Source organism: Carassius auratus, chromosome 5 (genome assembly GCF_003368295.1).
Source record: "Carassius auratus strain Wakin chromosome 5, ASM336829v1, whole genome shotgun sequence".
Taxonomy (NCBI): Eukaryota; Metazoa; Chordata; class Actinopteri; order Cypriniformes; family Cyprinidae; genus Carassius; species Carassius auratus.
The window spans coordinates 32,483,293-32,508,814 of record NC_039247.1 but is presented as its reverse complement, the minus strand read 5'-3'; the positions used below and the strand labels follow the sequence as shown (position 1 = coordinate 32,508,814).

The 25,522-nt window shown below is 39.4% G+C and overlaps 2 protein-coding genes, 1 long non-coding RNA gene and 2 pseudogenes across 4 annotated transcripts in view; 2 read left to right on the top strand and 3 right to left on the bottom strand.

Annotated features, from left to right (window-relative positions):
- Positions 1–11,401, top strand: part of LOC113086616 (nuclear pore complex protein Nup214-like) — a 71,485-nt gene extending 60,084 nt beyond the window's left edge. The window contains exons 35-36 of the mRNA XM_026255468.1: positions 11,075–11,114; positions 11,196–11,401. Coding sequence (XP_026111253.1) covers positions 11,075–11,114; positions 11,196–11,232 — 77 coding nt within the window. The 3' untranslated portion in view covers positions 11,233–11,401. The remainder of the gene's footprint in view (positions 1–11,074; positions 11,115–11,195) is intronic.
- On the bottom strand, positions 1,292–2,813 carry LOC113086689 (protein FAM78A pseudogene; annotated as a pseudogene).
- On the top strand, positions 4,312–4,937 carry LOC113086721 (uncharacterized). Its single transcript, XR_003285008.1, has 2 exons — positions 4,312–4,641; positions 4,723–4,937. It is a non-coding gene; the product is annotated as an uncharacterized LOC113086721 (long non-coding RNA).
- Positions 7,806–9,281, bottom strand: LOC113086704 (protein FAM78A pseudogene; annotated as a pseudogene).
- Positions 11,402–14,106: 2,705 nt separating the features above from the next.
- LOC113086601 (protein FAM78A-like) lies at positions 14,107–22,834 on the bottom strand. Of its 2 annotated transcripts, none has more exons than XM_026255464.1 (3): positions 21,910–22,834; positions 21,573–21,878; positions 14,107–15,557 (listed from the first exon to the last, which is right to left on the bottom strand). In XM_026255464.1, exons 2-3 carry the CDS (start codon positions 21,863–21,865, stop codon positions 15,032–15,034), a joined length of 819 nt encoding a protein of 272 aa, XP_026111249.1. In that variant the 5' UTR covers positions 21,866–21,878; positions 21,910–22,834; the 3' UTR covers positions 14,107–15,031. The 2 variants fall into 2 exon arrangements, 1 of the variants encoding a protein (XP_026111249.1); XR_003284941.1 differs by lacking the exons at positions 14,107–15,557; positions 21,910–22,834 and adding exons at positions 18,170–19,738; positions 20,503–20,597 and having other exon boundaries at positions 21,573–21,660.
- Between the last annotated feature and the right edge of the window lie 2,688 nt (positions 22,835–25,522).

Here is a 25,522-nt window from a genome sequence, read left to right as displayed (position 1 = left end):
AATTCAGCGCTCTTTGAATGTTTTGTTCTTCTCACAAATGTGCATCTTCACAGTTTGAAATGTTTCCCACTTCTGTTTTTTCAAGTATTATTGTCAAACTATAAAAAACGGCCAAAAATCCCATCATTCCTTTGAAAAGGGAAAAAGATAAGTTTGACGCCACGCACACATACACACACACACACACACTTGCAGTATAAACATGTGGTACGGCTAACAGAGCTGGAGGAACTCAGTGTTACTATTGCATATCAAAACTAGATGATTGGAGGATTTATTGTGGAATTGCAGTCTTCATATTGTCTCATAAAGTCAGTATTTCAAGCCCAACAGAATCCTGTGAGAATGAGGAGTCTTGCCATGAGCACAAGTGTTTACTAATGAATGAATGGATTCGATGATGGATAAAAGTGTTGGAAGTACAAGTCTCAGAAATTGAATTCTTCAGTCACTGTGTATATGCATCCAAACACACACACACACACACACACACACATGCAGACTTGTGTCATGTGAGACTAACTAAAGCATCCAAAAGCATCTGATGAAATGACACACACGACGGTCTTTTAATTGATTGTATGACACGTCCACCGCTGACCAGTGCACTGAGGAAGATTGATGTAAAGCTCAGTGTCTATTGTGGCGTTTGATCCATTTGTGCATATAAATGCTGGTCAAAGTTTGACTGCAGCTGGACTCAATCACATAATCAATGCTCATCTGTCCATCAACACAATCACATCTCAGTATAATAAGGCCTTCACTGGGATCAATAACAAATGGCATCAGGAAGCGCTGAAGTGCGTTTAATCTTTTGCAAAATGGATAAAAATTGTGCTCAATTGTCATTTGCATGAATTTTAAGCAAATCTGACCTCAAATTCTCAACACTGCAATGCAAAAAAATATTATAAAAATGTATTTACACGCTACGGGTCAAAAGTTCACAATTTATCAATGTTTTTTAAAGAAGTCTCTTCTTCTCACTCACCAAGGCTGCAGTTATTTGATCAAAAAGACAGTAAAAGAGCGAAACATTACAATTTAAACTAATTAATTATCTATGTGAATTCTATTGTAAAATGTTATTTATTGCTCTAATCAAAACTGTATTTTCAGCATCATTACTCCAGTCTTTAATGTCACATGATCCTTCAGAAATCATTCGAATATACTGATTTGCTGCTCAAGAAAAAAAATCTAATTATTATCAATGTTGAAAACGTGCTGTGAAAACAGTGACACGATTTGTTTTTCGTTTTGATGAATAGAAAGTTCAGCATTTATTTCAAACAGAAATCCTTGGTAATGTTATAAATGCCTTCAATGTTTTCACTGCATTTTAGATCAAATAAATGCAGCCTTACAAAAACATATCGGAATTATTTCAAACCTTTGACATACATCATGGTCATAACTGCAGTTCTGCCATGAAAGCAATGTCTAGTTCTTGTGCAGAATTGTTGCCTGGACAGAATTGTTGCCTTGGTTTCACTCATTCTAGGGTTTTTCAGTGCCTTCATTCTGAAGGTGTTTGATTTGAGGATTCAGCGCTCCTGTCGCCACACACACATCTCATTCAGACTCCAGCAGAATGGACTGATCGATCTTAGCTCGTAAGAACTCTATCGATTGGCCATGACGTCTTGACACTGACTGACACAGTAGAAAATATAGATTTTTGGACTCTCGGCTCTTGTAAAACACACTGGAAGTGGCTGGTTGACATTAAACTAAAACATTATAGCTTGTGCTGAAAACACTGAATGCTTAAGGACTGTGTCCTCGTTTGGTTGGGCGCACCGCGGTCATCGCAGTCCCGTTAGATGATGACTAACTAGGACACATCCAGTGCAAATCTACGGACAGGTAGGATGTGCGAGGTTTACTGCTTTGCATTTGGTTTAAGGCGAAGAGTTTGCAGTGAAAGCAATGTAAACTTAAGGCAGCATGAATCGGACGCTCTTTCCATCTGTCAGAGATGCAGTATTCCCACTTTGTCTTTATGCAGTGGTGTTTAGCACAGTGATTCCCAATCCGATTTGGTCTCAGTGTTTGGGAGGGATGACCACCAATGGCTCGCCTGTCCACGGCCGCCACATCAGCACCTGAGCGTCGTTGGCGTTGGGTTTGACCATGGCGTTGGGCGGGATGGCTTCGTTCTTCCCCAGCATCTGCGGCTGCTCCTGAGCGATGGGTTCACACAGCTTGGCTCTCTGTCCCAGTGGCTTGTCGGGATCCACCTCGATGTGTAGACGCATGCGCCAGCGAACTGTCTGCAGCACCAGGATCTCGCCTGACGCCTGGTTCATTGCCACCAGCCATGTGGTGAAGCTCTGGTCCCTCCAGATGCTGCTTAGCATGGGCACATTGCTGTCACTCACCGGGACGCCCCACGTCACGCTGGGGTAGAAGTTGTCGTTCATGCTGATGGTGAACTTGGTGTCCTTCTTAGTGGGACCCACGATGGTGCAGGTCTCAGTGGTGTTGCCGTACCAGGGGTAGTTGACGCCATCTGAGTCGCTGATGGCTTGGATTTTTCCATCTTGGAGATCAGGCAGCTCCCAGCTGGACCTGCGGGAGACACCGGCGGATGAGAGCATGACAACAAATGGGCTGACTCTAGAGAAAGCAGAACACTAGTTGCCAAAGGCCAGAGATGCTTTTTATTCCAGCACTTAGAGGAAGTTAAACATAGAACGGGGATGTTGGTCTGACTGTCCATCAAAAGAGACCTTTAATAAAGAACAACACACATCTTTATCGTCTCCGGCGACCACCATCATCATCTTCTGACTCACACTGCACCTTTCTGCTCTTGTGGAAAAAAAGTGCACTTCACTGTAGTGAATTTGCACTTTTAGTGCACTTCAAATCTAATCAGAAAATTTTTAGAAATCTGTATTTGCATTTAGTATAATATTAATGAAATAAAAGGCCACTTAATTGTACTTAAAGAGACACTTTCATGAGTGTTTCTTAGCACAGTTAAGTACACTTTTAAAAATGATGCATTATAATTAAATGAAATCAAATTAAAGTCAATGTAAAGCAATATTAAATGTGTTCTAAATTTATCACACCACAGTAAAATGTAATTAACCACCCAGCCGAATTTGAAATAAATAAATAAAAATAAATAAATAAATAAAAATGCTGGGGGTGTGTCCACTGTCAGCACTGAATCCACGCCCACTCGCGGGAAAGCTATGCTTTGAGCACATCGAGCAACAAGCATTTTATTTACATTTTTTGTAATTTTGTTGTGTGTTTTTGTAATTTGTATGAGTATTTGTTTTAGTTATTTTAGTACATAAATTTAAGCTAAATAGGACATTTGAATTTCCTCAGCTGTCACAGGTTAATAAAGCCAGGCAAAGACTGTACCATCTGTGTTTGAATGTGAGTAGTCCAAGTCAGGTCCTCTGAGATGTTTACACCAAGGTACTTGAAGCTGCTCACCCTCTCCACGGGGGTCCCGCTGATCGTAAGAGGAGTATAGGGCCGCTGCTGTCTCTTCCTGAAGTCCACAATCAGTTCTTTAGTTTTGCTCACATTCAGAGAGAGACAGTTGTCCTGGCACCATGATGTTAATGTCTCTACCTCATCCAAGTATGCGGTCTCATTATTGTTGTGAATGAGGCCCAGAACCACAGTATCATCAGCATATTTGATTATTATAGATGTGGAGCTGTGCGAAGACAAGCAGCCATGTGTGTAGAGAGAGTAGAGCAGGGGACTCAAGACACAGCCCTGTGGGGCTCCTACATTCAGGGTGATGGAGTTGGAGGTGTACTGGCCTAGTTTCACCACTTGAGGTCTGCCAGTAAGGAAATTAAGAATCCAGTTGCAGAGTGAAGAATTATATATAAAAACATCATCAAAGTAGTCCATGTGACATCAGAGGGTCAGTTAGAATTTGTTGAAGCATCGAAAATACATTTTGGTCCAAAAAAAGCAAAAACTATGACTTTATTCAGCATTATCTTCTCTTCTGGGTCTGTTGTGAGCGCGTTCACAACGCTGCTAACGTATTTTCTGGTGCTCCCAATAACAAAGAAAACACATCAGCAGCATCACTGCAGTGTTTTGAACGTGCTCACAACAGAACCAGAAGAGAAGACAATGCTGAATAAAGTCGTCATTTTTGTTTTGACTACTTTGATGATGTTTTTCTTCCCTTTCTGGACATGGACAGTATACCGTACACACAGTTTCAATGGAGGGACAAAAAGCTCTCGGACTGAATCTAAAATATCTTAAACTGTTCTGAAGATGAACAGAGGTCTTACGGGTTTGAAACGACATGAGGGTGAGTCATTAATGACATGATTTCCATTTTTGGCTGAACTAACCCTTTAATTCTAATTATAGTTTGACTTCCCAATAACAGCACTGGTTTGGAGTGTTTTGAAGTGTTATATAGTGTCGTTCAGTGCAGGTTTTGTTTCTCATGAGCTCTTATCTCTGCTGCACTCACATTCTCTGCATCTCCTGTGATAAATCAAGAGCCTAGTTCCAGCGATAAACCCACTCCAGACCTCTTCACCTGTCAGTGCTGATGAAGTCTGACTCTCTGATCATGTCTGTGTCTGTAGGTTTTGGAGGTTTTGGGAGCACCAACACTAACACCAACCAGTAAGTGTTACGTCCTTTGCGTTCATTCACACACATCCGTCAGAGCTCTGCTCACACATTCATGTGTCTGATGTTTTTCAGAGCCCCGTCTCAGACGTTCAGCAGCTGGAGGAGTTGATCTGTGGACACTGACATCATCTGATGTGATGTGCTGTGGTTTTACAGTGTTCACGGAGGATTGAATATACCATGAGTTCATGTTCTTAACAATGTGCTGATGTCCTCCTGTTTTATGTTCAATGTGTTTCTTCTGTTAACTGCACAATGAGAAATAAACTCAAGCGCTGTTGACCGTACGTTTCATTTCTGTCCTTTACTGTCACACTGGAAAAAAATATTCAGATGATATTTTGAAATTATTGTATTTCAATTACATAAAAGACTAATAAACTTAATGTGATGCATATTTGTCAGTCATGCATAAATGCAATGGGTCAGATTTCTGCACTCAAAAGGTCATTGCATAGTTATTTCCATCTATTTGATTTTAAATTAGATGATAAATAGTGTGTGTGTGTGTGTGTGTGTGTGTGTGTGTGTCACAGTCGCTCAGGCTCTTATCATCACAGCAGTCACTTCACATGCCTGTGGAAAGGAAAAGGCTCAAGTGCATCCAGATTCTTCTAGAAGAGATTCTGATAAAAGTTTGCTGAAACTACACTTCCCCGGGTAACCACTGAAACCGGTTTCATGAAATAAGCCACTGATCCAAACCTTTGTTTGTTTGCGATTGTCTTTATGATGAGGTTAAGATGTGCGGCGTGTCGAGCTCATTGACCTTTGACCCTGCGATACATCTGACATTTCATCTTTGACCAGCATCTTCCTCTAGTTCCTCAGGCATTAGAGGAGGTTTTGTTTTTTCACATAGGCGTCATTCAGAAGCGTCTTCCTGATTATGTGTGTTTCTAGAGTGAGACAGGTACGTGTAAATATAGCAGTGAATGCAGACGAATGCATCTGTAGCTCTGTGAGCGTCTGCTCTTCAGTCACTGCGCACTAGTTTGTATTTCCATCCTGCTGCAGATGATCAGAGCTTGGTGTCTAGAGATCAATCCCATCATGCCGCTGGAGTGTCTGCGCTCTGGGATGGAGTCTGTTAATCTCTCAGCTGCTTTAGTTTAAGCCTCGTCCTCAGCCACGGATAATGGGATAATACTCTCCATTATCAAACACGTTTAAATTCACTGATGAAACCAGCAGCAGATACACATGATCTAAAGCCACCACAGTCTGCAGTTCATCTGCTCACGATGAGAATACAGCAGGATCTTACACCAAAATGACACTGTTTATAAATGCATTTACATAATTGTTTCAGTAAGATTTGCATCATTAGTGCAGTCTTCAGAAATCATTCTAATATGTTGATTTGCTGCTCAAGAAACATTGTTTTATCAGTATTGAAAACGGTTCTGCTGGGGAACTGTCATGCATTTTATTTTTTGGGATTTTTTATGGATGGAAGGTTCAAAAGAACAGCATTTATTTGAAATAGAAATCTTTTGTGACATTGTAATGCCTCCTTGATGAATAAAAGTGTACATTTCTTTCAAAAACAAGCAAAACATTTTTTTATATATATACTGACGAGGTTGGTGAGAGTAATAAAATATTATACTAAATCTGTAATAATCTTGCATTCTTCATTCATTTTGTGCATTTGGTTGCCCGTGACTTTATTAATCCAGCAGCTCCAGCATCTCTTGACGGTTTCATCAGAATATTAATATTTGATCTGTAATAACAAAGGATGCAGAAACAAACAAAATGCAGAGACGCCACACTCGCGCCGAATAAAAGACAAGAGACTCTGTTGAACTTCAGTTTTATTCTTCATGAAAAATTCAGCGCTCTTTGAATGTTTTGTTCTTCTCACAAATGTGCATCTTCACAGTTTGAAATGTTTCCCACTTCTGTTTTTTCAAGTATTATTGTCAAACTATAAAAAACGGCCAAAAATCCCATCATTCCTTTGAAAAGGGAAAAAGATAAGTTTGACGCCACGCACACATACACACACACACACACACTTGCAGTATAAACATGTGGTACGGCTAACAGAGCTGGAGGAACTCAGTGTTACTATTGCATATCAAAACTAGATGATTGGAGGATTTATTGTGGAATTGCAGTCTTCATATTGTCTCATAAAGTCAGTATTTCAAGCCCAACAGAATCCTGTGAGAATGAGGAGTCTTGCCATGAGCACAAGTGTTTACTAATGAATGAATGGATTCGATGATGGATAAAAGTGTTGGAAGTACAAGTCTCAGAAATTGAATTCTTCAGTCACTGTGTATATGCATCCAAACACACACACACACACACACACACACATGCAGACTTGTGTCATGTGAGACTAACTAAAGCATCCAAAAGCATCTGATGAAATGACACACACGACGGTCTTTTAATTGATTGTATGACACGTCCACCGCTGACCAGTGCACTGAGGAAGATTGATGTAAAGCTCAGTGTCTATTGTGGCGTTTGATCCATTTGTGCATATAAATGCTGGTCAAAGTTTGACTGCAGCTGGACTCAATCACATAATCAATGCTCATCTGTCCATCAACACAATCACATCTCAGTATAATAAGGCCTTCACTGGGATCAATAACAAATGGCATCAGGAAGCGCTGAAGTGCGTTTAATCTTTTGCAAAATGGATAAAAATTGTGCTCAATTGTCATTTGCATGAATTTTAAGCAAATCTGACCTCAAATTCTCAACACTGCAATGCAAAAAAATATTATAAAAATGTATTTACACGCTACGGGTCAAAAGTTCACAATTTATCAATGTTTTTTAAAGAAGTCTCTTCTTCTCACTCACCAAGGCTGCAGTTATTTGATCAAAAAGACAGTAAAAGAGCGAAACATTACAATTTAAACTAATTAATTATCTATGTGAATTCTATTGTAAAATGTTATTTATTGCTCTAATCAAAACTGTATTTTCAGCATCATTACTCCAGTCTTTAATGTCACATGATCCTTCAGAAATCATTCGAATATACTGATTTGCTGCTCAAGAAAAAAAATCTAATTATTATCAATGTTGAAAACGTGCTGTGAAAACAGTGACACGATTTGTTTTTCGTTTTGATGAATAGAAAGTTCAGCATTTATTTCAAACAGAAATCCTTGGTTATGTTATAAATGCCTTCAATGTTTTCACTGCATTTTAGATCAAATAAATGCAGCCTTACAAAAACATATCGGAATTATTTCAAACCTTTGACATACATCATGGTCATAACTGCAGTTCTGCCATGAAAGCAATGTCTAGTTCTTGTGCAGAATTGTTGCCTGGACAAGAGCTTCACTCATTCTAGGGTTTTTCAGTGCCTTCATTCTGAAGGTGTTTGATTTGAGGATTCAGCGCTCCTGTCGCCACACACACATCTCATTCAGACTCCAGCAGAATGGACTGATCGATCTTAGCTCGTAAGAACTCTATCGATTGGCCATGACGTCTTGACACTGACTGACACAGTAGAAAATATAGATTTTTGGACTCTCGGCTCTTGTAAAACACACTGGAAGTGTCTGGTTGACATTAAACTAAAACATTATAGCTTGTGCTGAAAACACTGAATGCTTAAGGACTGTGTCCTCGTTTGGTTGGGCGCACCGCGGTCATCGCAGTCCCGTTAGATGATGACTAACTAGGACACATCCAGTGCAAATCTACGGACAGGTAGGATGTGCGAGGTTTACTGCTTTGCATTTGGTTTAAGGCGAAGAGTTTGCAGTGAAAGCAATGTAAACTTAAGGCAGCATGAATCGGACGCTCTTTCCATCTGTCAGAGATGCAGTATTCCCACTTTGTCTTTATGCAGTGGTGTTTAGCACAGTGATTCCCAATCCGATTTGGTCTCAGTGTTTGGGAGGGATGACCACCAATGGCTCGCCTGTCCACGGCCGCCACATCAGCACCTGAGCGTCGTTGGCGTTGGGTTTGACCATGGCGTTGGGCGGGATGGCTTCGTTCTTCCCCAGCATCTGCGGCTGCTCCTGAGCGATGGGTTCACACAGCTTGGCTCTCTGTCCCAGTGGCTTGTCGGGATCCACCTCGATGTGTAGACGCATGCGCCAGCGAACTGTCTGCAGCACCAGGATCTCGCCTGACGCCTGGTTCATTGCCACCAGCCATGTGGTGAAGCTCTGGTCCCTCCAGATGCTGCTTAGCATGGGCACATTGCTGTCACTCACCGGGACGCCCCACGTCACGCTGGGGTAGAAGTTGTCGTTCATGCTGATGGTGAACTTGGTGTCCTTCTTAGTGGGACCCACGATGGTGCAGGTCTCAGTGGTGTTGCCGTACCAGGGGTAGTTGACGCCATCTGAGTCGCTGATGGCTTGGATTTTTCCATCTTGGAGATCAGGCAGCTCCCAGCTGGACCTGCGGGAGACACCGGCGGATGAGAGCATGACAACAAATGGGCTGACTCTAGAGAAAGCAGAACACTAGTTGCCAAAGGCCAGAGATGCTTTTTATTCCAGCACTTAGAGGAAGTTAAACATAGAACGGGGATGTTGGTCTGACTGTCCATCAAAAGAGACCTTTAATAAAGAACAACACACATCTTTATCGTCTCCGGCGACCACCATCATCATCTTCTGACTCACACTGCACCTTTCTGCTCTTGTGGAAAAAAAGTGCACTTCACTGTAGTGAATGTGCACTTTTAGTGCACTTCAAATCTAATCAGAAAATTTTTAGAAATCTGTATTTGCATTTAGTATAATATTAATGAAATAAAAGGCCACTTAATTGTACTTAAAGAGACACTTTCATGAGTGTTTCTTAGCACAGTTAAGTACACTTTTAAAAATGATGCATTATAATTAAATGAAATCAAATTAAAGTCAATGTAAAGCAATATTAAATGTGTTCTAAATTTATCACACCACAGTAAAATGTAATTAACCACCCAGCCGAATTTGAAATAAATAAATAAAATAAATAAATAAATAAAAATGCTGGGGGTGTGTCCACTGTCAGCACTGAATCCACGCCCACTCGCGGGAAAGCTATGCTTTGAGCACATCGAGCAACAAGCATTTTATTTACATTTTTTGTAATTTTGTTGTGTGTTTTTGTAATTTGTATGAGTATTTGTTTTAGTTATTTTAGTACATAAATTTAAGCTAAATAGGACATTTGAATTTCCTCAGCTGTCACAGGTTAATAAAGCCAGGCAAAGACTGTACCATCTGTGTTTGAATGTGAGTAGTCCAAGTCAGGTCCTCTGAGATGTTTACACCAAGGTACTTGAAGCTGCTCACCCTCTCCACGGGGGTCCCGCTGATCGTAAGAGGAGTATAGGGCCGCTGCTGTCTCTTCCTGAAGTCCACAATCAGTTCTTTAGTTTTGCTCACATTCAGAGAGAGACAGTTGTCCTGGCACCATGATGTTAATGTCTCTACCTCATCCAAGTATGCGGTCTCATTATTGTTGTGAATGAGGCCCAGAACCACAGTATCATCAGCATATTTGATTATTATAGATGTGGAGCTGTGCGAAGACAAGCAGCCATGTGTGTAGAGAGAGTAGAGCAGGGGACTCAAGACACAGCCCTGTGGGGCTCCTACATTCAGGGTGATGGAGTTGGAGGTGTACTGGCCTAGTTTCACCACTTGAGGTCTGCCAGTAAGGAAATTAAGAATCCAGTTGCAGAGTGAAGAATTATATATAAAAACATCATCAAAGTAGTCCATGTGACATCAGAGGGTCAGTTAGAATTTGTTGAAGCATCGAAAATACATTTTGGTCCAAAAAAAGCAAAAACTATGACTTTATTCAGCATTATCTTCTCTTCTGGGTCTGTTGTGAGCGCGTTCACAACGCTGCTAACGTATTTTCTGGTGCTCCCAATAACAAAGAAAACACATCAGCAGCGTCACTGCAGTGTTTTGAACGTGCTCATAACAGAACCAGAAGAGAAGACAATGCTGAATAAAGTCGTCATTTTTGTTTTGACTACTTTGATGATGTTTTTCTTTGCTTTCTGGACATGGACAGTATACCGTACACACAGTTTCAATGGAGGGACAAAAAGCTCTCGGACTGAATCTAAAATATCTTAAACTGTTCTGAAGATGAACAGAGGTCTTACGGGTTTGAAACGACATGAGGGTGAGTCATTAATGACATGATTTCCATTTTTGGCTGAACTAACCCTTTAATTCTAATTATAGTTTGACTTCCCAATAACAGCACTGGTTTGGAGTGTTTTGAAGTGTTATATAGTGTCGTTCAGTGCAGGTTTTGTTTCTCATGAGCTCTTATCTCTGCTGCACTCACATTCTCTGCATCTCCTGTGATAAATCAAGAGCCTAGTTCCAGCGATAAACCCACTCCAGACCTCTTCACCTGTCAGTGCTGATGAAGTCTGACTCTCTGATCATGTCTGTGTCTGTAGGTTTTGGAGGTTTTGGGAGCACCAACACTAACACCAGCCAGTAAGTGTTACGTCCTTTGCGTTCATTCACACACATCCGTCAGAGCTCTGCTCACACATTCATGTGTCTGATGTTTTTCAGAGCCCCGTCTCAGACGTTCAGCAGCTGGAGGAGTTGATCTGTGGACACTGACATCATCTGATGTGATGTGCTGTGGTTTTACGGAGGATTGAATATACCATGAGTTCATGTTCTTAACAATGTGCTGATGTCCTCCTGTTTTATGTTCAATGTGTTTCTTCTGTTAACTGCACAATGAGAAATAAACTCAAGCGCTGTTGACCGTACGTTTCATTTCTGTCCTTTACTGTCACACTGGAAAAAAATATTCAGATGATATTTTGAAATTATTGTATTTCAATTACATAAAAGACTAATAAACTTAATGTCATGCATAAATGCAGTGGGTCAGATTTCTGCTCTAAAAAGGTCATTGCATAGTCAGTTCCATCTATTTGATTTTAAATTAGATGATAAATAGTGTGTGTGTGTGTGTGTGTGTGTGTGTGTGTGTGTGTGTGTGTGTGTGTGTGTGTCACAGTCGCTCAGGCTCTTATCATCACAGCAGTCACTTCACATGCCTGTGGAAAGGAAAAGGCTCAAGTGCATCCAGATTCTTCTAGAAGAGATTCTGATAAAAGTTTGCTGAAACTACACTTCCCCGGGTAACCACTGAAACCGGTTTCATGAAATAAGCCACTGATCCAAACCTTTGTTTGTTTGCGATTGTCTTTATGATGAGGTTAAGATGTGCGGCGTGTCGAGCTCATTGACCTTTGACCCTGCGATACATCTGACATTTCATCTTTGACCAGCATCTTCCTCTAGTTCCTCAGGCATTAGAGGAGGTTTTGTTTTTTCACATAGGCGTCATTCAGAAGCGTCTTCCTGATTATGTGTGTTTCTAGAGTGAGACAGGTGCGTGTAAATATAGCAGTGAATGCAGACGAATGCATCTGTAGCTCTGTGAGCGTCTGCTCTTCAGTCACTGCGCACTAGTTTGTATTTCCATCCTGCTGCAGATGATCAGAGCTTGGTGTCTAGAGATCAATCCCATCATGCCGCTGGAGTGTCTGCGCTCTGGGATGGAGTCTGTTAATCTCTCAGCTGCTTTAGTTTAAGCCTCGTCCTCAGCCACGGATAATGGGATAATACTCTCCATTATCAAACACGTTTAAATTCACTGATGAAACCAGCAGCAGATACACATGATCTAAAGCCACCACAGTCTGCAGTTCATCTGCTCACGATGAGAATACAGCAGGATCTTACACCAAAATGACACTGTTTATAAATGCATTTACATAATTGTTTCAGTAAGATTTGCATCATTAGTGCAGTCTTCAGAAATCATTCTAATATGTTGATTTGCTGCTCAAGAAACATTGTTTTATCAGTATTGAAAACGGTTCTGCTGGGGAACTGTCATGCATTTTATTTTTTGGGATTTTTTATGGATGGAAGGTTCAAAAGAACAGCATTTATTTGAAATAGAAATCTTTTGTGACATTGTAATGCCTCCTTGATGAATAAAAGTGTACATTTCTTTCAAAAACAAGCAAAACATTTTTTTATATATATACTGACGAGGTTGGTGAGAGTAATAAAATATTATACTAAATCTGTAATAATCTTGCATTCTTCAGTCATTTTGTGCATTTGGTTGCCCGTGACTTTATTAATCCAGCAGCTCCAGCATCTCTTGACGGTTTCATCAGAATATTAATATTTGATCTGTAATAACAAAGGATGCAGAAACAAACAAAATGCAGAGACGCCACACTCGCGCCGAATAAAAGACAAGAGACTCTGTTGAACTTCAGTTTTATTCTTCATGAAAAATTCAGCGCTCTTTGAATGTTTTGTTCTTCTCACAAATGTGCATCTTCACAGTTTGAAATGTTTCCCACTTCTGTTTTTTCAAGTATTATTGTCAAACTATAAAAAACGGCCAAAAATCCCATCATTCCTTTGAAAAGGGAAAAAGATAAGTTTGACGCCATGCACACATACACACACACACACACACTTGCAGTATAAACATGTGGTACGGCTAACAGAGCTGGAGGAACTCAGTGTTACTATTGCATATCAAAACTAGATGATTGGAGGATTTATTGTGGAATTGCAGTCTTCATATTGTCTCATAAAGTCAGTATTTCAAGCCCAACAGAATCCTGTGAGAATGAGGAGTCTTGCCATGAGCACAAGTGTTTACTAATGAATGAATGGATTCGATGATGGATAAAAGTGTTGGAAGTACAAGTCTCAGAAATCGAATTCTTCAGTCATTGTGTATATGCATCCAAACACACACACACACACACACACACACACACACACACACACACATGCAGACTTGTGTCATGTGAGACTAACTAAAGCATCCAAAAGCATCTGATGAAATGACACACACGACGGTCTTTTAATTGATTGTATGAGACGTCCACCGCTGACCAGTGCGCTGAGGAAGATTGATGTAAAGCTCAGTGTCTATTGTGGCGTTTGATCCATTTGTGCATATAAATGCTGGTCAAAGTTTGACTGCAGCTGGACTCAATCACATAATCAATGCTCATCTGTCCATCAACACAATCACATCTCAGTATAATAAGGCCTTCACTGGGATCAATAACAAATGGCATCAGGAAGCGCTGAAGTGCGTTTAATCTTTTGCAAAATGGATAAAAATTGTGCTCAATTGTCATTTGCATGAATTTTAAGCAAATCTGACCTCAAATTCTCAACACTGCAATGCAAAAAAATATTATAAAAATGTATTTACATGCTACGGGTCAAAAGTTCACAATTTATCAATGTTTTTTAAAGAAGTCTCTTCTTCTCACTCACCAAGGCTGCAGTTATTTGATCAAAAAGACAGTAAAAGAGCGAAACATTACAATTTAAACTAATTAATTATCTATGTGAATTCTATTGTAAAATGTTATTTATTGCTCTAATCAAAACTGTATTTTCAGCATCATTACTCCAGTCTTTAATGTCACATGATCCTTCAGAAATCATTCGAATATACTGATTTGCTGCTCAAGAAAAAAAATCTAATTATTATCAATGATGAAAACGTGTGCTGTGGAAACAGTGACACGATTTGTTTTTCGTTTTGATGAATAGAGAGTTCAAAGGAACAGCATTTATTTCAAACAGAAATCCTTGGTAATGTTATAAATGCCTTCAATGTTTTCACTGCATTTTAGATCAAATAAATGCAGCCTTACAAAATCATATCGGAATTATTTCAAACCTTTGACATACATCATGGTCATAACTGCAGTTCTGCCATGAAAGCAATGTCTAGTTCTTGTGCAGAATTGTTGCCTGGACAGAATTGTTGCCTTGGTTTCACTCATTCTAGGGTTTTTCAGTGCCTTCATTCTGAAGGTGTTTGATTTGAGGATTCAGCGCTCCTGTCGCCACACACACATCTCATTCAGACTCCAGCAGAATGGACTGATCGATCTTAGCTCGTAAGAACTCTATCGATTGGCCATGACGTCTTGACACTGACTGACACAGTAGAAAATATAGATTTTTGGACTCTCGGCTCTTGTAAAACACACTGGAAGTGTCTGGTTGACATTAAACTAAAACATTATAGCTTGTGCTGAAAACACTGAATGCTTAAGGACTGTGTCCTCGTTTGGTTGGGCGCACCGCGGTCATCGCAGTCCCATTAGATGATGACTAACTAGGACACATCCAGTGCAAATCTACGGACAGGTAGGATGTGCGAGGTTTACTGCTTTGCATTTGGTTTAAGGCGAAGAGTTTGCAGTGAAAGCAATGTAAACTTAAGGCAGCATGAATCGGACGCTCTTTCCATCTGTCAGAGATGCAGTATTCCCACTTTGTCTTTATGCAGTGGTGTTTAGCACAGTGATTCCCAACCCGATTTGGTCTCAGTGTTTGGGAGGGATGACCACCAGTGGCTCGCCTGTCCACGGCCGCCACATCAGCACCTGAGCGTCGTTGGCGTTGGGTTTGACCATGGCGTTGGGCGGGATGGCTTCATTCTTCCCCAGCATCTGTGGCTGCTCCTGAGCGATGGGTTCACACAGCTTGGCTCTCTGTCCCAGTGGCTTGTCGGGATCCACCTCGATGTGTAGACGCATGCGCCAGCGAACTGTCTGCAGCACCAGGATCTCGCCTGACGCCTGGTTCATTGCCACCAGCCATGTGGTGAAGCTCTGGTCCCTCCAGATGCTGCTTAGCATGGGCACATTGCTGTCACTCACCGGGACGCCCCACGTCACGCTGGGGTAGAAGTTGTCGTTCATGCTGATGGTGAACTTGGTGTCCTTCTTAGTGGGACCCACGATGGTGCAGGTCTCAGTGGTGTTGCCGTACCAGGGGTAGTTGACGCCATCTGAGTCGCTGATGGCTTGGATTTTTCCATCTTGGAGATCAGGCAGCTCCCAGCTGGACCTGCGGGAGACACCGGCGGATGAGAGCATGACAACAAATGGGCTGACTCTAGAGAAAGCAGAACACTAGTTGCCAAAGGCCAGAGATGCTTTTTATTCCAGCACTTAGAGGAAGTTAAACATAGAACGGGGATGTTGGTCTGACTGTCCATCAAAAGAGACCTTTAATAAAGAACAACACACATCTTTATCGTCTCCGGCGACCACCATCATCATCTTCTGACTCACACTGCACCTTTCTGCTCTTGTGGAAAAAAAGTGCACTTCACTGTATTGAATGTGCACTTTTAGTGCACTTCAAATCTAATCAGAAAATTTTTAGAAATCTGTATTTGCATTTAGTATAATATTAATGAAATAAAAGGCCACTTAATTGTACTTAAAGTGACACTTTCATGAGTGTTTCTTAGCACAGTTAAGTACACTTTTAAAAATGATGCATTATAATTAAATGAAATCAAATTAAAGTCAATGTAAAGCAATATTAAATGTGTTCTAAATTTATCACACCACAGTAAAATGTAATTAACCACCCAGCCGAATTTGAAATAAATAAATAAAAATAAATAAATAAATAAAAATGCTGGGGGTGTGTCCACTGTCAGCACTGAATCCACGCCCACTCGCGGGAAAGCTATGCTTTGAGCACATCGAGCAACAAGCATTTTATTTACATTTTTTGTAATTTTGTTGTGTGTTTTTGTAATTTGTATGAGTATTTGTTTTAGTTATTTTAGTACATAAATTTAAGCTAAATAGGACATTTAGGTCATTAATATTGCTCTTTACTTATTTGTACAGTTACACTGTAACAATGACACCTTAAAAGTGAAACATTCAAAGTTACTAAACTACATCTTAATCACTACAAATGTATAATTAAAAAAAGAGTTAAATACATGACATACAAGTTTCACCAGAAATGACTTTAACATATATTTTTAGTTCATAAATGCCTGTCAGTACATTCAGCAGTAACTTTAACAATATTTCAACACAATTATTAAATTACATAATGAGATGTTTTAAAGTCCTACACTTAAGTGGGTCAAAGACACTAAATTTGTTTCATTTTTATTTTTTTAACTACTCATTATGAATGTATGCTAAAATGTTAGGGTATAGTTAGTATATATATCTTAGTATATAATTTTTTCACCCAAAAATAAAGTTCTGTCATCATTTACTCCCTCATTTGTTCCAAAGCCGTAATGTGGTTGTTTGGATGAGATTACTTCAATAATAATGAATTTATGATTCTGTTCCACGTACAAAGCATCATATGACGTGTCATGTGAACTACATTTGTGACCCTGGAGCACAAAAGCAGTCTTAAGTCTCTGGGGTATATTTGTAGCAATAGCCAAAAAACCCTTGTACGGGTCAAAATGACCGATTTTTCTTTTATGCCAAAAATCATTAGGATATTGAGTAAAGATTAATATTTTGTAAATGTCCTACTATAAATAGTAAATAATAATTAATAAAACATATTTTTTTATTAGTAATATGCAAAATAGTTAGATCTCAGCCAAATATGGTCAGATCCTAACAAAGCATACATCAATGGAGAGCTTAGTACAAATCTCAATTTCTAAAAATTGACCCTTAAGACTGGTTTTGTGGTCCAGGGTCACATTTATGTTCTACTTTAAAGATTCCTCATTGTTTGAAAGTTTTTGAACTCAACAGAATTTATGCTCTGTGTTAGAGCAGCGTGAACATTCTGCTAAACATCTTCTTTCGTGTTTTACAGATGATTGATGGTCACACATGTCATGATGGTGAGCTGATTATCACAGACATCTGATTGGTGTGATCTGTGCCTTTAAACAGTGAAGGCAGTGACCTTCTCCGAACAGCACCATCAGCACAGACGCAGGTGACAGCGGGACAAACCACAGAGCTGCTGGCCTATCGATTCCCTGATGCAGGAAAACCATGACCTTTCTCCCAGAACTCACGGATCAGCAGCAGAGCATCATGGGAAAGAGTCACGTGACATGAACACACGAGGGGATTTGATTATCATCAGGGGAATAAGAATAGAAATTCTTCAAGTGTGTGTGTGTGTAAGTGTGTTTATGCTCATGTACCCAAATGCCCTCACGAAAAAACTGATCAAAATTCATGTTAAATAAAGTCTAATGTGAGTTTTGGTTGTTGTTGTTGTTGTTGTTGTTTTTTGGGGGGGGGGGTTGAGTGTTTTTATGTCTGTCCTCAAGAACTTAAATATAATATGTTATCCTCTTAATTTACATTTATATGAATTACAAACGTACTATGATGGTTTAAAACATTAGAAGTTAGCAGCCGTAATGAGGAAATGATGTTAGATGTCTATTCTTATATCATTCACACTGATTAACATGACATTTTATTCCAAAAGACATAATAAAATTCATTTGTTTCTGTCTGTTTACAGTATTTTCTGAATTATGGAATGATTAGAAGAGAAATCCAAAGTCCCCTCTGAAAAAAAAAAAAAAAAAAAACATTTAATATGCCAATAAATCAAACAGATAAATGCATAAAAATAATAATCTTTTTTTTTTATATACATTTTAGACAGATATTTAAACATAACATTTTAGAAAACTTAATACTTAAAACTGTGATTAATCAACTGATGAAAAATAAGGTGAAATCTATTAGTTAACATTTTTACACTGTTCACCTGGTGTGTCTTGCCTTGAATGAACACTTTACTGTGTGTTATTTTACTTTATGTAAAATAATAATCTGTAACAAAAGATTAATATTGCGGACATTCATATAATCATAAGATATGAGCAGAACAGATGAGCTTCAGACAGATTCGGCAGGACCGCCATCATCAGGACAGAACAGCGGCTGAGATATCAGTCAAGAGTGTTTCCACACCATATAAAACTCAACACTCAATAAAAACTGGTGCAGAAACTAGAAAATGCTAGTCAGTTTTACAAGTAATTACTAAAAAAGGCAAGTAACACACTGAATTAAATCCAAAATGTTTAAGTATAAAGACTGGAATATTATTTTCTTGTTAAAGTGCAGAAGGAACAGCTGGACATTTGCTAAAATGAATTTGTCTGTTCAAACAAGAAACTGAATAATGATATCTGCAGTGAATAAGTGCTTATCACTTTAATGTCTAATAAACACTACCTTCAAATACGTTCTTGCAGTCATATGAAGAATGCAAAGAGCTGCTATAAAGGATATGTTGTCATCGACTAACAAAGGAAGTGGAACTAGTGGCTAAAAAATGAAGTATTATGGTGAACGGCTGCTTTCACAATTTGAACATGTCATTGCAGCATTTGTTTTAAACGTATGATCATTGCTGTGCTCTTGTTTCCAGGAATGTGTGGAGGCTGAGCATGTGCAGTGTCCAGATATCTTAAGACGGGAAGGGTTTATTTTTTGTTTCATAAAGGAAATAGGGCTAAGTGTAGCCTCTAACAGTATGCATGCTATGTAGTATCACCACACACACATACATACATGATCAAATCATCACACTGTACACATCACGGACAGAACGACAAGATGATCCTACATGCACATGTGTCTGTTTGTCACATATGTTCACACTGGTTTGGCAGTAATGTTCAGACACATTTGAGCTTCCCAAATCACTTGTAGCATCACTGAAAACACTGAGAAGTTTGGTTTAAAATAAGCACGCTGTTAGACATTTCAAAGGGTTTTTACAGTAACTTACTGTAAACACTGTTTTACAGTAACAATGCGGTACTGTGATCATGCAATACAGTGCAATTACTGTAAAAGAAATCAAAATCATCAGTATACTACTGTAATTCATTAATTTGAATATAAATTTAATAATTTGTATATAGAATTCATTTTATTGTTAATCTTAAATACGTACTACTGACATTCAATTCAAACAGACACAATTATTTTAAAATATCAAATTCTTTATTTAAAAGATTGAATAAGATTGGAACAGTGCATCTTCACCATTTCTCCCGTCTTATGACATTTTGCAGTATATTATTGTTGTATCCTCTGGATTTTTCCTGACAATGAATCCTTAGGCAACAGAAAAATATTAGGGAAAAAATATAAGCAGCCAAATAATAGATATAAGGTATCTTCAAAACCCAGGTGCTGCTCCAAAACATAGGCCACCTTTGTTCACCATCCACTTTGTTACAGAAAGAAACATATTCCCTGAAAGACAAGAAGTAATTACAAATTTTTAAAAGGTAAACCCCTTATAGAATAAACACAAATCTCTCAAAACAATAGGCAGGTTATTCATGAATTATCCAACCCGATCTCACGGCAATACGTACATTTTTCACGAGGTGGCTTATTCGTACGAATTCGTACGACCACACTCATACAAATTAATATGAATTTTGCCAAATCGTACATATTTTACAAGTTGCACAATTCGTATGAATTTGTACGAATGACTTACACCTAGCCCCGCCCCTAAACCTAACCGTCACTGGGGTTTAGACAAATCATATAAAATCGTACGAGTGAGGTCGTACAAATTCGTACGAATAAGCCACCTGGTAAAATATGTACGAATTGGTCGTGAGATAGCGTTGGAATTATCAGTCTCAGTGTGGCTGGCCTCGTCTTTGATGCTTCATTGCAGTTGCCTTAAAACGCACACATACACACACAAAAGGCAGTAAATCTTATATTCCGTAAAAAAAAAAACTAATGCCAAAACTAGAAAGGTGGCCATGAAACTTTTGCTAACGTGTGATTTTATTTATTTTAAGCTACTAGCCAACGTTAACGCCCGGAAAAAAAAATCACATTAGTTAATATAAGGTAAGTGCTCCTCGTTAAAATAAATTTAATTCGGTAAAAGTTTACAGTGGTGAAGTTCATGTTACCACCATGTTTACGATAAACTGGCACGCAAAAGACTGACAAAAACAGATGGACAATCATAAATTATATGATATTATTACCTTGCTGGCTGGTCTTTGTTATTCTCTCATAAGGTGCATCACTCACAGCACAGATGTACTCCGGCCCGGGTCTCTTCCACACGCGGGTTCAATCCCTGGGCAAAACCCGCGGCGCAACGCAACAAAAGACAATACAGAACCCATTAGAATCAGTAATCAAATCTACACAATAGAGGCTGGACAGTAAACTGAGGCCCCGGGGTATGTCTAGTACTCCAAAGGCTCGCGCTGTTTCTGACGCAAAGGACAAATGGATTTGCCTGTCATTATTATTGAATCATTACAAGCGATTTAACTTGTCCAGTGCAGACGGTCTCGAGCTTTTGCGGAGTTGTAGACACGCTGTAAGGCAAATCCTGTCAATCCAAATGTGAGAAATGAGGGGGAAAAAACTCAATGTAATGACCTAAAGAGGAAATTAAATACAGTAGTATGCAACAAATATAAGATAAAAAGAAAAACAGTCTCTGAATGTGACGTCAGAAAATTCCCATTGTGCAAAGGAAATTACAGTTATTTACTGTACAGGGAATTGATGTGCAGTTGTATACTGGGTGATATACAGTAAATAACTGTAGAAATTATAGAAATGTACAACATTGTGTGTGCCATACACAAATATTGCCGAACACCTGAAGACTGCTGACTTCTGACTGTCCAACTTGACTGTGTAATTACATTACTGATGATAAACTGTGTATTTGATGTGATAGTTGTTACTGGTTACACTCTCCTCGTTACAGTGAAATTATGCAATTAAGTGCTGAAGTGCAATTAATGTTCTTATGGTTAAGGTTAAATAATTATGAATTATTTACTCTTGTACAGTAAGTGTGTGTAACACAACAATACTAAAACAAGGTGTTACCATGTCTTTTCTTTAATTTCTCATATAAAAATATTTATCATGGCAGCCAAAGCTTTACCTAAAAGTTGCTACAGTTGTAGTTTCAACAGTATAAGTGCAACAAATGATGCATAACTTGAATTCATGTCATGCATTAAAGTGTTGAGCTGTAACATGCAGAAGGTGTGAAGGAGTGTTCGTGTTGAATGTCAGATACACTTACATCCCTTTGGATCCGTATTTGTTGTAGAACTCCATGTGGTTGCACGCCTGGATCCAGCCGACCGTCCAGCTCTCTTTTCCGGCCACCGGCGGCACCAGGACCCGGGCGGACGCGCGGAAATGCGGCGTGCGGTAGCGCAGCACCACGCTAGAGGACTCGTCGATGCTGGTGGGGTTCGAGTCGATAGAGGAGTTCACCTCTAGAACCATGATGCTGTCCCGGAAACTCTTGGGTTTGCATCTGATGCTCTGAATACAGCCCATCACCAGCAGCACGAGCGGCCAGCAGAACATCAACCCTCAGAAGGACGCACACTACACACACTGACCCCCAGAAGGACGCACACTAGACACCCTGACAGAGGAACTGCACGCGCAAACACTAAACGACCTGTCGCGGTGTCGCGTCAGGAATAAAAACGGCGTTTCTTATAAACAAAAACATAATCGTTATTTCGTCGATAATAAAAAATAAAACAAAATGAACTTAACTGAAAACAATGTTCCGTCAACTTGTCATTGGCGTACCGTTAACGCTCCGCTCACACATAACATTCTGCAATCACCGTCAAAAGGGCATTTCCGCATCGTAAACTCACAGCAGTGCGTGTAGATTCAAATAAATAGGTTAAATCCATCCACTCAGAATACTCCTGGCATTTGGTGTATATATCTGTATTCTTTGGCAATGAATATTTAAATTCCATGAGTTTTTCCTTGGGGTTCAGTTGGTGGAAGCTCAGTTTCTTGTGCACTTATGAGTAACATTAAACGATCCGTCTCAGCATCAGGTGAATTTCATCAGCACACGTGAATAAACATGAGAGGTGAATAAACCAGTCCCGCTGTCACGAACACACATGCTGTGATGGACAGCCCATCATTTCGCTTCTCTCTTCATCAGTTATAATCCATCCTCATCCTCATCCTCGCGCCGGTGCTGCGCTCATCCTCCGTCCCGCAGCGCTGTGCGCGTCACCGCATCAGCTGCAGCTGCTCCACTCCGAGCGCCCGTGGTGTCACTTCCGCTCCCCGGCGCGCGCATTATGGGGCGTATTGTTCTGCTAAGAGAGGTGCTCGTGCAATTTGTTGGGCGAAAACGATATTTATATATTTTGAGGGGATTACAGGCAGCATCAAAAGTCTAAGATGCTTCATGCGTTTAAGCACCTTGGAGAACGCCAACGCTACATTCAGCCACTTATGGTGACCCATACTCAGAATTTGTGTTCTGCATTTAACCCATCCAAAGTGCACACACAGAGCAGTGAACACACACACACACACTGTGAACACACACTGCAGAGCAGTGGGCAGCCATTTATGCTGCGGCGTTCGATGCCTTGCTCAAGGGCACCTAAGTCGTGGTATTGAAGGTGGAGAGAGCACTGTACATGCACTCCCCCCACCCACAATTCCTGCCAGCCCAGGACTCGAACCCACAACCTTTCGATTGGGAGTCTGACTCTATAACCATTAGGCCATGACTTACTGTCTACTAAGGTGAAGACAGTTTCATTAAAGGGCACATAACATACACAGTTTCGCGGCTTCGCCTAATCTCGTGTTAATCTTGAGTATCTATAGAGTAGTACTGCATCCTTTATATCTCCAAAAAGTCTTTTAGGCTAGTGACAAATGGTCAAAAAGTGCTTTAGTTTTTGAGATACCCCTACCGGAGGTAGAACTAAACCCAACAATGTTTTTCCTCATCACTAAGGTCTCCCATATATGAAATGGGTTCTTGGCTAAAAATATTTTACTGCTAAGATTGTTAAATTAACAGATATTGTTACACACCCCAAAACCAATAAAGGACTAAAATATAGCCTGTCCGTATGGGAGTTAAGGCATATAAACTAATGCAGATCAATCACACAAGCTCTGAGAGCTTTGAAACTTGACATGTTTGTTGCCAGGAAGTTGGTTCAACTACTACAAAAGATGGATGTAAATATCTTGATGTATGGAATAAATAGATACATGTAAACACATACCTAAAATAAGCGGACATGCACAAATTTAATATCTATGCAGAATGTTTTCATTTACTTTGTGCTTGCTTTGCCTGGGATTATTATAGAAACACATATGATGGCTTGTTGGAAAGGTGGGGTTGATGAATCCAGCAATACCAAATATGTAAATATAGCATGACAAATAGGAGTGTTCTGTCACTCAATGTCAAAAATGAATAAAAATGGAACACTGACATAATTTAGTCTAAAGCCCCATCAGTGGTGAGAAGAATGTTGACAAATTCATTGTTTCTGTAAAGTAAATTACATTAGGTAAGTGCTGATCTATATTTATGATACATTTAATAATGATACATTTCATAAGGCACAGTATACTATACAATTCATATGAACCACAGATCCAATTGAAGGTTAACATTGGAATGGAACACCTTTATTAAAATATCATCGCTGTCGGGCGGAAACCTCGCATGTCCATTTTGTCAATTTCATATTTTTTCACAAATCGATGCTATTGGTCAGTCCCCAACGTGGTTCTTTTATTCTTACAAATTATTAAACAATCTAAAGTGTTGAAAATAGATTGAGAGCAAATCTCTTAACTCCATTGGACACTTCAACTGTCTGAGAATCCTCGTAACTCCACCTCTTCTTCACATTTTGTGTCCTCAGGATTTAAAGTCGCAACGATTGAGAAATCCTTGTCGAGCAACACATAAAGCAAGCTTTAACTCTGATTTTATCTGTGTTAAACTATGATATCAGTTATTGATGTATTTTAAAATGTCTACTTATTAATAGGCTTATTATTACTAGGTGTATTATACGTGTGCATAGAAGTTTTAAAATGTATCTAATTTCTAATTCTACTTGTATTGAATTAAATGTTTTGGATACCAGCATTAAATTATTGTTTTTATTATTATTTTACTGACTAGAAGTTGGCACTGTGCATGTAAAATACCCCAAGTAGGCTAACAGGTTTTATTTATGGTTTTATTAAGGTTTTTTTTTTAATTATTATTATTTTATTTATTTATTTAAGCCTATCTTTGCATAACTCAGTTTTTTTTCACAATAACGAAATAAAATAGGTTAGATACATTTGAGTAGGCTTGTTTTGTTCAAAATTGATAGCTGTAATGCTTCGGTGCAGAAGGAAGCCTGTGAACCACGAAGGTAAGTTTGTGTGCAGATTAGGCTAATTCCCGCCTATTACAGCCTAGTGACCTCATCGTTTTTTTTTCTGCTTCAGTTTTATAGCTCTTAAACGTTTAAAATGGAGTTTATGAAGATGTATGCAACCACAGTTAGCTTTGGTTAACTATTGAAGCCTTTTCTCTTGTCAAAAGGCTCAACGCGACCGGCCGGCTTTGTTTGCGGCAGATCAATTTCCGCCTAATTTTTTTATTTTTCCTATTGAATGTTTACGGTGGTATGTGATGTAAGCAGTTTCCAGCTCATCACGCCCCTTGGTACGAGCTACCACGCCCTTGGCAGAATAAAACCATCTTGTTCCATCAAAATCACTGTAGTGAGTCAGGACTTTGAATTGCGAGTATTGAAAACGATCAGGATAGAGTATTTTAGCATCTATTTAGCATAGCATTTATATAACTATTTAGATGATTTTGTGTAGCCTATGTCGTTAATTAGCATAGTTGTTAGTGTAACATTAGTATTGTTAGAAGCATAGTTAGTTAGTAGCATAGTATTGCATCAGTTAGGATAGCTTCAAGTTAGCATAGATTTCTTTACAGTGGTCAGGATGGTACGTGCTGGTTGCTGGTTGCAACTGCACGGATTGTATAGTTTTCCAGCACACTTGAAAATTAGGCGCCAGTGGTTGCATGCACTTGGCCTGAAAGACTGCGAGTTCCCACCTAGAGCTGGAGTGTGCAAACTGCATTTCACGCAAGATTGCTTCTACAAAGCAATGGAGGTGGAAATGGACTTCGCCACACAGCTCACG